General features: G+C 38.6%; 1 protein-coding gene across 1 annotated transcript in view; it reads right to left on the bottom strand.

The window, feature by feature from the left end:
- Positions 1 to 433: 433 nt before the first annotated feature.
- RMI1 (RecQ mediated genome instability 1) overlaps positions 434 to 16787 on the bottom strand; it is a 25280-nt gene continuing 8926 nt past the window's right edge. Inside the window, exons 2-3 of the mRNA XM_010384010.2 lie at positions 5029 to 5117; positions 434 to 3550 (exon numbers count right to left, since the gene is read on the bottom strand). Of these exons, the coding sequence (XP_010382312.2) occupies positions 1637 to 3514 (1878 nt within the window). The 5' untranslated portion in view covers positions 3515 to 3550; positions 5029 to 5117 and the 3' untranslated portion in view covers positions 434 to 1636. The remainder of the gene's footprint in view (positions 3551 to 5028; positions 5118 to 16787) is intronic.

The raw sequence follows: 16787 nt of genomic DNA, 5'->3' as shown, positions 1-16787 counted from the left end.
TGCAATAATCCAGGCCAGAGAAGACTAGAAACAGAATCAACACACCAAGAACTAATATAGTAGCATAGACTGATAAAAAGTACGATAGCCAGTCTTTAATGACAATATGAAAAGAAGTTCTAATCCCAATTTTCAAGGCCCATTCACAGAGATAAAGAGTCTAAGAGCAGAGCATTTAATGAAAAGATAATGAAAGAAAAGGCTATCCCATTCAGATCACTTATTAAAAAGCTATGCAAGTATATAGACAAGATTATTACTAGGGCACATGTCAGCAATATCTGTGTCCTGATGCTTTGAACCCTGATACAACAATAGAAATATTTTAAAAATCTTTCTCTTCTATTCTATTATCATATTTTCATACATGTATTTATCTTACTTCCTGATATTTCCTGTTACATTGTTTTCAATAAAATAAAACACCACTGTATTTTGTTACTTAAGGATTTGTTTAATGTTTTAAAACTCAAAGAACTTTAAATTATTTTAAGACAAAAGATTACTAAAAACAACATTACCTTTCAAATACAACTTTATAACAGCACAGTGGAAGAATGGTAAACAGCCCCTCTTTAAAAAATAAAAAAAAAATCAGCACTTAAAACCAAAGGAAGGCTTATATGTACAGCTAATTCAGAAAGGTAACAATGACACCTAAAGACAAGGATAAATGCCTTATTTTAATCCAATAAATGTCCTACCTACTGGATCTTGATAATGATGTTTTCAATATGCCATTTAAAATAAACTATCCTTGAAAATAAAGTTTTAATCATTCAATATAATCTATGAAATGGCATCTAATTAACTAGATTACCTTAAATATACCAAATATTATAATCAGCAAAATAAAAACCAGTAAATCAATTTGCATCTGAAAGTCTGATGTTCTGATCTACTGGATTTAATTTTTTTTCCCCTAAGATTAACAATATAAACAAATCTTTTGGGTACTCAACATACTATTGACAAGCTCAGGCATGTTCAGGGTGGTATGGCCATAGACAACATATTAGAAGGAAAATTATCTCTTTATAATTATTAACTTTCAACAATATGACTCACCACTGAACACCAGTACAATACTTCAGCAATCATCTTATGTGACAAGTGGAAAACAAATTTCTCAACAATAGTGGGTCACCATATTCCTCCATCTAACAGTTACTTTTTAAAAAATTAACCTTTGGAGGCCAAGACAGGAGGATTGAGAGGCCAGGAGTTCGAGACCAACCTGGGCAACACAGCAAAACTCTGTCCCTACAAAATAATAATAATAATAAATTAGCTGGGCATGGTGGTACATGCCTACAGTTCCAGCAACTCAAGAAGCTAAGGCAGGAGGATTGCTTGCACTCAGGAGGTCAATGCAATAACTATGATCATGCCACTGCACTCTAGCCTGGGCAACAGAGCAAGACCCTGTCTTTTTAAAAAAAAAAAAAAAAAAAGATTAACTTATTTTAAAAAGCTACACATATAACAAACATGATTAAACACTTTAAAATTAAACTGAAATAAGTTATGAAATTTCATTTTTCCTTTTTACATAAAGTTGCACAAATAAAATTGTGAACAAATTCTAAATATTTCCTTGTTGTTTTTAATTGTTCCTAATACTATTTTAGTTAAATTATTTATTTAACCGCTTCTTTAGATTCTCAAGGTGTTCCATATTAACATTTTGTAATGCCAGTACCATTGCTTTAGACAAGGAAGGATTAAATGAAATAGTCATTAGACAGCACAAATCTATTAGATCTCTCTGACATTTCTGCAAACCTTCCAGGAACTTTTGGTATTGAAGAGGATCCTTTTTTAACTGTTTCATTTCTGGTACTGAGAACCCTATCAGGCTAGTAAGTATTTCATCCACGAAGTCTACATCTAGATACGCAGTACCATCAGACACCTTTGCAGTTATACTCCAAATGCCACCAGAACTTGAGAGATTTCCAGTTAAGGTTACAATAAATGCTTTCACTTTCACTGTTGTAACTTCCTTTGGTTTGCTGGCCAGTAGAACAGACAAATAGATAAAGGGTGGAGAATACAAATCCATGGCAATAGAAAAATTAATGCTATTCTCTGGTGATCTTAAAGAACAAGTCTGTAAATGATGATCATTTTCATTAGAAATTTGTGAACTCCTTTTCTGTACATAGTCGACCACCTCTCTATCTAATATTTTACTATTTAAGGAATGTCCATCTGAACTGCTGGTTTGTTTTATTTTATTATCTGTCTCTAAGTTCTTTTCTTTATTTGTAAAATCATGGGCTAAGGGTACATTACAATGAACTGAAAAAATACTCCCGTTTTGGTCTCTAACAGATGGACAATCAAATGATTTGTCTTCATTAGTCATTTGTTCAGATACATTTTTTTCACTCCAATTATTGTTTCCATTTTTGCAAGTCAAAGAAAAATTATTCATAGTATTAGGATTATGTGAAAATCTCTCTATACTTCGATCGCCATTTCTGTTAAAAGTCAATGGCTGCAATTCTTTAGTTTCCATCTGTTCTTTCTGGACAGTTTCTTCTAAAAGCAAGGCCTCCTCCAATGAAAAGTCATCTAATTCCCCATCCATGAAATGCATAGATAGGTTTGATGGTTCCTCTTTTGGTCTTTGAGAAATAACAAATTCTGGCTCAAAACTTGACCGTCTTGTGGGAATGGTATTTGAGGAACTACCCGTGGTGAAACATCTTTTTAAGGAAGTGTCATTATTTGCTGTAAGCTCATCATTTTCATCAAGACTTGCCAAGAGTTCTTCATCAGAAGGACCTAATGCAGGATCTAGAACATCTGTAACTCTGGGAATGTTTTCGTTAGAATTGTTTGGTATGACTGAAAGTACAGGATCAGGTTCCCCTATTAATCTTGCAAGTACTTTTTCTTGGGCATATTCTTCTAAAAGAGCATCTACTTCACCTCCTAACACTTTCACATTTTCTGGTTTCAGTAAGAGAACACCAAGACGGAAAGATATATTTCCATAAATCAAAATTTTTGTACCCGGAGGAAGATCACTATGAAGAATTGGAATAGGCTGATATTCCATTCCCTGTATTTGTACAATTCCATCAGTTAGCTGCAGCATCAACATTCGTGAAGGCTTTGCTTCCCAAGGTTTTGGGGTTACTTGTGTTTCAGCTGTAACTAGATCATTTGTTGTATTCTTTCCTCTCAACTTCTGGATCTGGCAATATGCAGGCTGACTTACATCAACCAAGGAATTGATCTGCAGAGCATAAAATCCATTTAGTTCTCCTTTTGGAATTTCTAAAATGCCATCAGGTAAAAGAGGATGCTCCAAATCCCTCAGATCAGTAAGGAGCCACTGCTCAAACACTTGTTTATTCACTTGGGCCTGACTCAAGTTAACATTATTATTTTCTTCTTGAATCCAGTTAATACAAGCTTCCAGCCACATCGGAGGTACTTTAACATGCCATGTAGCTAAAAGCCAGGTTTCAGCTCTTAATGCAATACTAGTCACATTCATTTCTTTTAAATAAAAGAAATAATATGCATCTATTACCTGAAAACAACAAACAAAAAAATTAGGTAATTCAGTATATTTGAATACAGCTTCTGTAATTCTCTACAATGTACAGACAGGCACACCCTTTAGATTTTTCACTCTTCAGCATCTTAAAAATCTTTACTTTTTACATGGTCAAAATTCAAACACTACATATAATCAGATCGTATAATGAGAAAATCAAAAGGTTTGAGACAGTTATACCTAGGTTTGAAAGCTGGCTCTGTCAAGTTACAAGTTATGTGACCTAATATAAAATTCTGAACTTCTGTAACCAGTTTTTTCCTGTATAAAATGTCAACACTACTATCTATCTTATAAGACTGTTAACAGGATCACATGAATTATATTTGTAAAGCATAATGTCAGACCTATGAAGGATACTCAGTAAACAGTAGTTACAGTAGCCTCCCTTATCTGTGGGGAATATGCTCCAATACCCCCAGTGGATGTCTGGAACTCTAAATATTACCAAACTTAATATATACTATTTTTTAAAATCCGATTTCCAACCAGCTACTAAGTGACTAAAGGGTAGGTAACATAAACAGCATAGATATGCTGGACAAAGGGAGGATTGAAGTCCAGGGTATGAGTTCATCACACTATTTGGAACAGCACTAAATTTAAAACTTATGAATTATTTCTAGAATTTTCCACTAAATATTTTCAGACCTTGGTTGACTGCAGATAACTGAAACCATGAAAAGCAAAACCACGGAGAAAGGGAGACTAGCGTATAATATATTATAATTGATCTAATAATCAGATTGTAATCATTTAAAATTTAGTTAAGAAACAATGTTCACTAATGTTCTTCATGTATGTATAATAGTTCTAATTTAACTCTATTAAAACATACCACTGTGTTTGTCCATTTAGCACTTGAATATGTGGTCTAAAGATAGAATTATTATTATTATTATTTTGAGACGGAGTCTCGCTCAAGTCACCCAGGCTGGAGTGCAGTGGCCCGATCTTGGCTCACTGCAAGCTCCGCCTCCCAGGTTCACGCCATTCTCCTGCCTCAGCCTACCAAGTAGCTGGGACTACAGGCGCCCGCCGCCACGCCTGGCTAATGTTTTGCATTTTTAGTAGAGACGGGGGTTTCACCATGTTAGCCAGGATGGTCTCGATCTCTTGACCTCGTGATCCGCCCGCCTCGGCCTCCCAAAGTGCTGGGATTACAGGCATGAGCCACCGCGCCCGGCCAAGATAGAATTATAACAAATAACAGTAGACTGAGCTGATAGATGTAAAGCATCTTATTTGTTGGGCTAAATATTTCCAAAAGTTGTGCCAGGCAAATATATTAATATTTAACTTCTGATTTTCTCAGTATGATAAAGCAGTAGCAAAACAATAAAGCCTAATCAATCATGTGTTCACAAAAGTATACTTTGTTCCTTTTACAGATGAAGATACTTATGAAGTAGAATATATTGAAGTTTTACCATGCCCATAAGAAAACTTACCACTTGGAACAGCAGCACAGGATTTGACGACAGAATTTGGAACTGGTTGTTAGTGGATTACTTGAAACCTCTACTGCTCAGAAATGGCCCTGGGAGATAAGACAAGAAGCAGTAAGAGTTGTAAGATGAAGTTGTACAAAAACTGGACTATTTTCTTAAGTGTAAGAGTTTGATGGTATGGCTCATGGGGATCAGAAACAAGTGACCATCAGACAGTTACACACTCTCTCTAGGTCTGTTTCCTTTTCTATATACTTACCTCATAGGCTTACTGTGAAAATTAAAGAAGATAGGAGATATAGTATTTGATGTTAAGAGTACATCTCTGGTGCTAGACTTATAAACTCTTACTTACAAACTCTGTGACTCTAAACAAGTTACTCAACTTCATGATATCCTACTTATCCTTATCTTATTTGTAAAACAAGAATAACAGGATTTTCCTCACGGGCTTGTTATTAAGATTAGATTAATATGGAAAAAGCAGCACCTGGCACATAGCAAGAACTCAGTAAATGTATACTATTAGACTTATAGTGCTTACTACAGCAACTGACAAAAAGCAGCCACTTAAAAACTATACTTATTGTTATTTTATTTTATTTTATTTTATTTTATTTTATTTTATTTTATTTTATTTCTTTGAGACAGAGTATTGCTCCGTCACCCAGAGTGGACTGCAGTGGTGCGATCTCGGCTCACTGCAACCTCTGCCTCCTGGGTTCAAGCGATTCTCCTGCCTCAGCATCCCCAGTAGCTGGGACTACAGGTGTGCACCATCACACCTGGCTAATTTCTGTATTTTTAGTAGAAACAGGGTTTCACCATGTTGGCCAGGCTGGTCTCAAACTCCTGACCTCAATTGATCTGGTCGCCTCAGCCTCCCAAAGTGCTGGGATTACAGGTGTGAGCCACCGTGCCCGGCCATTATTTTAGACTGAACGACCAATTCCTACATTGGATAAGTCCTACACTGCTCTGAAATTGGTGGAATGAGATTTTTTTGTAGGTTCTCAAGAAAATAATATATACCTACCTGAGATTTTAGGGGTTTAAACCCTGAAAATGCTAATACAGCTCACCTTAAGCTACTGCTATAACAAAACTATTTTACATTGCATCCCCAAAAACAGCTGAAAGAAATGCAGCACGTGCCTGAGAAATGGAAGGAACTAAAACTTCAGTTTATTGCTGATTCTAATGCTAGTGGTTGAACATCTTTTCACATTTCTCAGTGACATAGACTCCTTATCACTGCCTCCAAACAATTTCTCCTCTTTTGTTCTATACTTCTGTCCTAACACATAGTAAATGTATGTAAGTGCTTGCTACCATTAATATTTTTTAAATATCCCATAAAAGAAGACATAGAAGCACATAGTTCTCAGGAACCTATAAACAGTAGGTACATTATTAATTTAATGTAATGGATGATGAAAATTTAAAGGACATGGGGAAGTTAAGGTCACAATTAGAGAACTGATTAATCTTTATATTAAAGAAAATGAGAGGATAAACTTTTTAAACTATATGTAAAAAACAATGTAAAAATTCAAAAGTAGGAAAAGTCTTTACCCATTGTGACGAAGATAAACTATGCAGGTCAAATCAGCAGGTCTCCTTAACAAAGAAACCAAATCTCCATGCCAGCCCTCTGATTTACCAAATGGAAATACTTCCTATCTTGGCTGGGCATGGTAGCTCACGCCTGTAAACCCAGCACTCTGGAAGGCCAAGGTGGGAAGATCACTCGAGCCCAGGAGTTCAAGACCAGCCTGGGCAACAAAGCAAGATCCCATCTTTAATTTTTTTTTTTTTTTTTTTTTTTAATTAGCTGAGCATGGTGGTGCATGCCTGTAGTCCCAGCTACTAGGAGACTGAAGTGGGAGGACTGCTTGAGCCCAGAGGTTGAAGCTACAGTAAGCTATGACTGTACCACTGCACTCCACCTGGGTGTCAGAGCAAGATTCTGTCTCTCAAAAAAAAAAAAAAAAAATACTCCCTATCTTATTAAGAAAAGCAAAGTATAGGTGATATGGTTTGGGTCTGTGGCCCCACCCAAATCCCCAGTGTTGGAGGCAGGACCTGGTGGGAGGTGACTGAATTATGGGGGTGGATTTCCCCCTCCGTGCTGCTCTCGTGATAGTGAGTGCTCCTGAGATCTGGTTGTTCAAAAATGTGTGTGGCACAGAGGAGAAGAAGCCCCTGTGCCAGTTTTCCATATGACACCGTCTTCCCGGTAGGTGCAGAGCCCTTCTCACTCCTCCCTGACCCTCCCTGTTACACAGCCCACCAGGGTCCAGGGAGGCATTTGTTCTTGCTTTAAGTCAGGAATAACAAACAACTTTTTTTTTTTCCCCCAATTAAGGGAAAAAAAGGGCCGGACACAGTAGCTCATGCCTGTAATCCCAGCACTTTGGGAGGCCAAGGCAGACGGATCACCTGAGGTTGGGAGTTCGAGACCAGCCTAACCAACATGGAGAAACCCTGTCTTTACTAAAAATATAAAGTTAGCCAGGTGTGGTGGCGCATGCCTGTAATCTCAGCTACTCAGGAGGCTGAGGCAGGAGAATCGCCTGAACCTGTGAGGTAGAGGTTGTGGTGAGCTGAGATTGTGCCATTGCACTCCAGCCTGGGCAACAAGAGCGAAATTTCATCTCAAAAAACAAAGGGGGGGAGGTGGGAACCGCCCTCTACCTTTAAAACCACCCAGAGCCCTGCAAAAAAAGGGGGGGGAAAAACCCACCCACCTCTATCTTTAAAACCACCCAGAGTCCTGCATCCCGCCCCATGTCCTATGTTGTTGCTAATGACAATATGATGCTTACTCTGTTATTCAAAAACTATTTTTATGTAATTAATGTATGCTTTCTTGTTTCTAAATGCCTGATTTAAAAAAAAAAAAAAAGCGTGTGGCACCTTCTCCCTGTCTGCCCTCCCTTTGCTCTGGCCCCGTAAGATGCACCTGCTCCCCCTTCACTTTCGCCATGATTTTAAGTTTCCTGAGGCCTCCCCAGCCTGGTTCCTATACAGCCTGCAGAACCATGAGCCAATTTAAACCTCTTTTCTTTATAAATTACCCAGTCTCGGGTATTTCTTTACAGCAGAACGAAAACGAACTAATATAATAGGATATACAGTATGCTAACTTTTGTATACAAAACAAAGGAAAATAAGCACATTATTACCTATATTAACATAAAGTACCTCTAGAAGGATATACAAGAAACTAGATAAAACTTTAAATATTTAGCTACACTCAATAAGAGTGTAAGTAAGATCTTTGTGGTTGACAAATTTAGAGTGGTTAAGTGGGCACTAAAGCCATGCAGCCCCCAGGAAAAGGGCTTTAACTAAAAACAGTGTAGCTAAAGCTGCAACTCTCCAGAAGTCCAGCATGCCATGCATGGAACAGAAGACCAGAAACAGACTCCTTGCTGGAACTGGGCCAAAAAAAGTTCCACCCAACAGAGCTACCCTGACAATAGACACTGGGCCTGCATAACACATATAACACATGTAGTGTGGTCCAGAACTAGGCTATTCCCAAAGTAAAAACCCAAATTCCTAACGAAACAGCTGACCTAGAGCTATGTCAGCCAGAGGGGCAGGTGGAGTAAACTCCAAAGTCACACAAAAGGGGTAAAACACACACAGGAAAAACAATCCAACGTAAGCCCACAAACCAAAATTATAATATACTTTAGGAAAATTACTACCAATAAGCAGACATAGCAAATAGAATTTACACCTGAAGACAGTTTTTTAAATGAAGAATCTTAATTTTTTTTTTATCGCTTTGAGCATACTAACTATACTTAAGTGGGACTAACATCCTAAAAGAAGAATAGAAGATAATTAAATGATCACAGGCATTTATAAAAAGAATCTACTGTAAATCTCGGAAATAGAAAATGGTCTTTAAAATTAAAATCAATAGATGGGATAAACATCCGGCTAACAACAAATGAAGAGATAACTCATGTATTAGAAATTACCTAGAACACAGTATAAAGAAAAGATTAAGATATTACACAATGAGGAAAAAAGAACTAAGAAGTAGGGAACGTAGGTTCCAACAGTGAAATAATTGCAATTTCAGAAGGAAAAAATAGAAGAGGTGAAGGAAATTTTTTAAAAAAAAATAATGGTTGAGGCCGGGCACGGTGGCTCAAGCCTGTAATCCCAGCACTTTGGGAGGCCGAGACGGGTGGATCACGAGATCAGGAAATCGAGACCATCCTGGCTAACATGGTGAAACCCCGTCTCTACTAAAAATACAAAAAATTAGCGGGGCGAGCACCTGTCCCAGCTACTTGGGAGGCTGAGGCAGGAGAATGGCGTGAACCCGGGAGGCGGAGCTTGCAGTGAGCTGAGATCCGGCCACTGCACTCCAGCCCGGGCGACAGAGCAAGACTAAGTCTCAAAAAATAAAAATAAAAAAAATAATGGTTGAGGCCGGGTGTGGTGGCTCATGCCTGTAATCCCAGCATTTTGGGAGGCCAAGGCAGATGCATTACAAGGTCAGGAGTTTAAGACCCCCAGCCAACATGGTGAAACCCTGTCTCTACTCAAAATACAAAAATTAGCTGGGCATGCTGGCACACACCTGTAATCCCAGCTACTCAGGAGGCTGAGGTAGGAGAATGGCTTGAACCCGGGAGGCAAAGGTTGTGATGAGCCGAGATCTCGCCACTGCACTCCAGCCTGGGTAATACAGTGAGACTTCATCTCAAAATAAATAAATAAATAATGGTTGAAATTTTTCCGAGATATTATTTTCTAGGTTGAAAAAACTCTCTACTGCTAATCAATATTTAAATCTACACTTATACACAGTAATATGGCAAAATACAAAACATTAAGGATAAAGAAAAGTATCAAAAGACCTAACAAGTTGGATCTAAAATATAACAAAAATGTGGCAGCTAGACATGGTGGCTTATGCCTGTAATCACAACACTAGGGAGGTCTAGGTGGGCAGATTGCTTGAGCTCAGGAGTTCAAGACCAGCCTGGGCAACATGACAAAACCTCGTCTCCACAAAACATACAAAAATCAGCCAGGTGTGGTGTCACCTTCTGGTGTTCCCAGTCACTTGGGAGGCTGAGGTGGGAGGATCACTTGATCCTCCCAGGAGGTATTGTGTCAAATAATCTTTGACAATGGTGCCAAGACTCCACGATGGAAAAACGATCCTCTCTTCAGCAAATGGTGTTGAGAAAACTGGACATGCCCATGCAAAAGATTAAAGATGGACTTTATCTCACACCATATACAAAAACTAACTCAAAATCGATTACAGGTACAAAGGTAGCACCTGAAACTATAAAACTCCTAGAAGCAAACATAGGGAAAAAGCTTCATGACATTGAAATGGGCTATGATTTCTTGGATATGACACCAAAAGTACAGGTAACAAAAGCAAAAATAGGCAAATGGGACTACATCAAACTGAAAAACTTGTGTGCACCAAACGACACAATCAACAGAGTAAAAAGACAATCTACGGAATGGGAGAAAATATTTGCAAACCACTTATCAGATAAGGGGTTATTACCCAGAATAGGTAAAGAACTTCTCAACAACAAAAAATAATTCAATTTGAAAATGGGCAAACAGCTTGAATAGACATTTCTCCAAAGATATACAATGAGCCGGTAACAGTGGCTCATACTTGTAATCCCAGCATTTTAGGGGGCAGAGGCAGGTGGATCACTTGAGCCTAAGAGTTCAAGACCAGCCTGGACAACATGGCGAAACCCCACCTCTACGAAAAAATACAAAAATTAGCGGGGCATGGTGGCGCACGCCTGTAGTCCCAGCTACTCATGAGGCTGAGGTAAGAGGACTGCTTAAGGTCAAGGCTGCAGTGAGCCATAAGCGTGCGACTGCACCCCAGTCTGGGCAACAAAGCAAGACCCTATCTTTAAAAAAAAAAAAAAGATATACAATGGTCAACAAGCATATGGAAAGATGCTCAACATCACTAATCATAAAAGACATAAAAATCAAAACCACAATGAGATCTCACCCTCATACCTGTTAGAATTGCCAATATCAAAAAAAAAACAGAAAATAACAAGTATTGGAGAGGATGTGGGAAAACCGAAACCCCTGTGCACTGTTAGTACGACTGTAAAATGGTGAAGCTACTATGGAAAACAGTATAGAGCTTCCTCAAAAAATTAAAACTAGAAGTACCATATGATCCCACTTCTAGGTATATATCCAAATGAACTGAAAACAGAATCTTGAAGAGATATCTGCACAATCCACGTTCATTGCAGCATTGCTAACATTAAGCATATAGAAACAACCGAAATGTCCACTGATAGATGGATACAGAAAACACAACATATACATACCATGGAATGTTCAGTATTATAAAAGAAGTAAATCCTATCATATGCCACAGCATAAATTAACCTTGAGGACATTATGCTAAGTAAAATAAGCCAATCAGAAAAGGACAAATACTTCATGATTCCACTTATATGAGGTACCTAAAGTAATCAAGCACATGGAAACGGAAAGTGGAACAGTGGTTGTCAAGTGTTGTGGGGAGGGAGAAATGGGGAGCTGTCACTAAATGGGTAGTTTCAGTAATGCAAGGTGAAAAACTTCTAGATAACTATTGAACAACAATATGCACATAATTAACAATGCCATAAAATGTACTTAGAATTTGTTAAGAGGGTATTTTTTTTTTTTAGGCTACTCAAGTAAGGCAGTGGAAATGGAGAAGAAACAAAGAAATCTATAATTGGTTGTAAACATCACTGCAACCAGACCAGTGGGTAAATTTATTTGATGTGCTTTTTACTACAATTTTAAAAAGAGAAAAAGAGAGAAAAAAGGAATAAAAGTACCCCTATTTGCCGATGACATGAATATTGATGAAGAAAATGCCAAAGAATCAACAGAAAAGCTCTATCACCTGAGTTAGCAAGATCCAGGATATAAGGCCAATATATAGCACAAAAGTCAATTTTACTTTTATATAGTTGATCTTCATTCACAGATTCCTAATTTGCCTACTCACTAAAATGTATCTGTAATCCCAAAATCAATATTTACTGCACTCTCATGGTCATTCATGAACATGTGCAGAGCAGTGAAAAATTTGAGTCATCCAACATACACATTCCCAGCTGAAGTCAAAGTGATATACTATGCCTTTTTAGTTCAGGTCTCATATAATAAACAAGTCTCCTTTTAGTGCTCTACATAGTGCCATGTTTTTGTGCTTTTTTTTGTTTTTTTCCCAGTAATTTTGATGTTTAAAATGGTCCCCTGGCACAGTGCTCAAGTGCTACCTAGTGTACCTAAGCACAAGAAAGCTATGATCTGCCTTGTGGAGAAAATATGTATTTTAGATAAGCTTATTCAGGCATGAGTTATAGCACTATTGGCTGTGTAAGTTCAATGTTAATGATTCAATAATAGATATTAAATGAGGTGTCTTCAAACCTTCAAATAAGGTTACCAACTGTACAAGCAATGGACAAAACAGTACATTTTATAATGGCACCTAAAAGGCAAACACTATGCTGAAAACTATAAATTACAGATTAAAGAAATTAAAAACAACCTAAGCAAATGGAGAGATATGGATGTGTTCATGGATTGGAAGACTTTATCTGGTTAAGGTTTCAGTTCTCTCCAAATTCTTCTATAGATTCAATGCAATTCCATTCAAATCCCCAGCAATCTTTTTATAAAAAATGACAAGCTGATTCTAAAATTTATATGGAAAGGCAAAGGAACTAGAATTGCCAAGACAATTTTGAAAAAGAAAAACAAAGTTGGAAGATTCACACTAACATCAAGACTTCATAGAAAGCTACAATAATCAACAGTGAGATGTTGACAAAATGATTAACATACTGGAAAATAGGAAGAGAAGACAGTCTACAAATAGACACACATATATATGATCAATTGATTTTCCACAAAGTTGTAAAAGTAATTCAACAAAAACAGGATAGCCATTTGAACACACGGCACTGGAACAACTGGATATCCATATGCAAAAAACTATGAGCCTCAACCAACACCTCAAACTATGTATAAAAATTAATTCAAAATGGATCACACAGCTAAATGTAAAAACTAAAACTACAAAATATGTATAAGAAAAGTTTGCAGAAAAATCTTTGTGACCTTGGTTTCCTAAGTTTTCTTAGAAAAATGACACCAGGGTTGGACATGGTGGCTCACGCCTATAATCCTAGCACTTTGGGAGGCCAAGGTGGGAGCATCACTTGAGGACAGCAGTTCAAGACCAACCTGGGCAACAGAGCAAGACCCCACTTCCACAAAAAAATTTTAAAACAAGCTAGGGTGTGGTAGCACACATTTGTAGCTCCAGTAACTTGGGAGGCTAAGATGGGAGGAATGCTTGAGCCCAGGAGGTTGAGGCTGTAGTCAGCCATATTTGTGCCGCAGTACCCTACCCTGGACACAAAGTGAGAACCTGTCTCTAAAAAATATTAATTAAGGCCAGGCACGGTGGCTCATGCCTGTAATCCCAGCACTTTGGGAGGCCAAGGTGGGCGGATCACGAGGTCAGGAGATGGAGACCATCCTGGCTAACACAATGAAACCCTGTCTCTGCTCTACTAAAAATACAAAAAAATTAGCTGGGCGTGGCGGCGGGCACCTGTAGTCCCAGCTGCTGGGGAAGCTGAGGCAGGAGAATGGCGGGAACCCAGGAGGCGGAGCTTGCAGTGAGCCGAGACTGCACCACTGCACTCCAGCCTGGGCGATAGAGTGAGACTGTCTCAAAAAAAAAAAAAAAAAAAAAATATATATATATATATATATTCACACACACACACACATAAAAATTTTTTAAAATGACATCAAAAGCATGATACATAAAAGAATTTAAAACATCTGCTCTATGAAAGACACTGTTAGGAATATAAAAAGACAAGACACACACACATGCATATCAGTCTAGAAGAAACATCTAATTGACAAAAGAAATATCTTGAATATCCAAAGAATTTTTAAAATTCAGTAAGAAAACAGATATTGTCTGGGCACAGTGGCTCATGCCTACATTCTCAGCACTTTGGGAGGCCGAGGCAGGTGGATCACCTGAGGCTGGGAGTTAGACATCAGCCTGAGCAACATGGAGAAATCGATCACCTGAGGCTGGGAGTTAGACACCAGCCTGAGCAACATGGAGAAATCCCGTCTCTACTAAATATACAAAATTAGTTGGGCATGGTGGCGCATGCCTGTAGTCCCAGCTACTCTGGAGGCTGAGGCAAGATAATTGCTTGAACCCAGGAGGCAGAGGTTGTGGTGAGCCGAGATAGTGCCATTGCACGCCAGCCTGGGCAACAAGAGCAAAACTCAGTCTCAAAAAAAAAAAAAAGAAAGAAAGAAAACAAATATTAAAATGAGCAAAATACTTTTTATTGATACATAATAATGTACATATATATGGAGTACATGTGCTATTCCAATACATGCATACAGTGTGTAATGATCAAATCAGGGTAATTAGGATATCTACCACTTCAAACATTTATCATTTCTTTCTGTTGAGAACATTCCAAACCTTCTCTTCTATTTTGAAAGAAATACTAAATTATTGTTAACTATAGCCACAATGCAGTGCTATCAAACACTAGAACTTATTCCTTCTAATTGTATTTTTTTTTTTTAAGACAGCGTCTAGCTCTGTCGCCCAGGCTGGAGTGCAGTGGCACTCTCTCGGCTCACTGCAACCTCTGCCTCCTGAGTTCAAATGGTTCTCCTGCCTCAGCTTCCCAAGTAGCTGGGACTATAGTCACGTACCACCACGCCTGACTAATTTTTGTATTTTTAGTAGAGACGGGGTTTCACTATGTTAGACAGGCTGGTCTTGAACTCCTGACCTCATGATCTGCCAGCTTCAGCCTCCCAAAATGCTGGGATTACAGGCATAAGCCACTGTGCCTGGCCTCTAACTGTATTTTTATACCCATTAACCAGTCTATCTTCATACCTTTTGCCCTCCCTATCCTTCCCAGCCTCTGGTAACCATTGTTCTACCTTCCCGAGATCAACTTTTTTTAGATCCCACATGAGTTAGAACATGCAATATGTGTCTGTGCTTGGCTTATTTCACTGAACATAATGTTCTCCAGTTACATCCATGTTGCTGCAAATGATAGGATACCATTCTTTTTTATGACTGAATAATATTCCATTGTATATACACCACATTTTCTTTATCCATTCATCTGCTGATGGATTCAGGCTTTTCCATATCATGGAAACTGTAAATAGTACTGTAATGAACACTGGAATCCAGATATCTCTTCAACACATTCATTTCCTTTTAGTTTATACCTTACAGTGAAATTGCTGGATCATATGGTAGATCTATTTTTATTCTTTTTTTTTTTTGAGACGGAGTCTCGCTCTGTCACCCAGGCTGGAGCAGTAGTGGCTGGATCTCAGCTCACTGCAAGCTCTGCCTCCCGGGTTTACACCATTCTCCTGCCTCAGCCTCCCGAGTAGCTGGGACTACAGGCGTCCGCCACCTCGTCCGGCTAGATTTTTGTATTTTTTAGTAGAGACGGGGTTTCACCGTGTTAGCCAGGATGGTCTTGATCTCCTGACCTTGTGATCCGCCTGTCTCGGCCTCCCAAAGTGCTGGGATTACAGGCTTAAGCCACCACGCCCGGCCTTATTTTTATTCTTTTGAGGAACCTCCATACTGTTTTTTACAGAGGCTATACTAATTTATATTCCCAATTAAACTGTCCTACCATTCCCCTTTCTCTCTATCCTCACAAGCATCTTTTTTTTTTTTTTTTTGTCTTTTTGATAGCAATTTTAACTGGGGTGAGATGAAATCTCATTATGGTTTGATTTGCATTTCCCTGATTCACGATGTTGAATATTTTTTTCATGTACCTGTTGGCCACCTGCACATCTTCTTTTGTGAAATTCCTATTCAGATCATTTGCCCATTTTAAAAATCAGATTTTTGGCTTTTTGCTATTGTTTCAGCTCCTTATATATTCTTGTTATTAATCCCTTGTCAGATGGATATTTTGCAAATATTTTCTCTGATTCAATAGGTTGTCTCTTTACTCTGTTGGTTATTTCCTTTGCTGTACAGAAGCTTTTTAGCTTAATATAATTCCATCTGTCGATTTTTGCTTTCATTGTCTGTGCTTTTTTTTTTTTAAGAGATGGACTCTCTCACTCTATCACCCAGACTGGAGTGCAATGGCTCAATCTCGGCTCATTGCAAGCTCCGCCTCCCGAGTTCATGCCATTCTCCTGCCTCAGTCTCCCAAGTAGCTGGGACTACAGGCGCCCGCCACCACGCCCGGCTAATTTTTGTATTTTTAGTAGAGACGGGGTTTCACTGTGTTAGCCAGGACGGTCTCGATCTCCTGACCTCGTGATCTGCCTGCCTCAGTCTCCCAAAGTGCTGGGATTACAGGCTTGAGTCATCGCGCCCGGCTGCCTGTGCTTTTAAGTTTTTACCCCAGAAAAGTCTTTGCCCAGAACACTGTCCTGAAGCATTTCCACAATGTTTTTGCCTAGTAGTTTCATAGTTTCAGGTCTTACATTTAAGTATTTAATCCACAAAATGAGAAAGAGATTTGAAAGGATACTTCAGTCCAGGCATAGTGGCTCACACCTATAAGCCTGGCACTTTGGGAGACCAAGGCAGGAGGATCACTTGAGCCCAGGAATTAAAGACCAGCCTGGACAACATATTGAGATCTTGTCTCTAC

The sequence above is a fragment of the Rhinopithecus roxellana genome, chromosome 16, assembly GCF_007565055.1.
Source record: "Rhinopithecus roxellana isolate Shanxi Qingling chromosome 16, ASM756505v1, whole genome shotgun sequence".
NCBI classification, from domain to species: domain Eukaryota; kingdom Metazoa; phylum Chordata; class Mammalia; order Primates; family Cercopithecidae; genus Rhinopithecus; species Rhinopithecus roxellana.
Note: the sequence above shows the minus strand (reverse complement) of the source record. Positions and strands in the feature narration are given on the sequence as shown.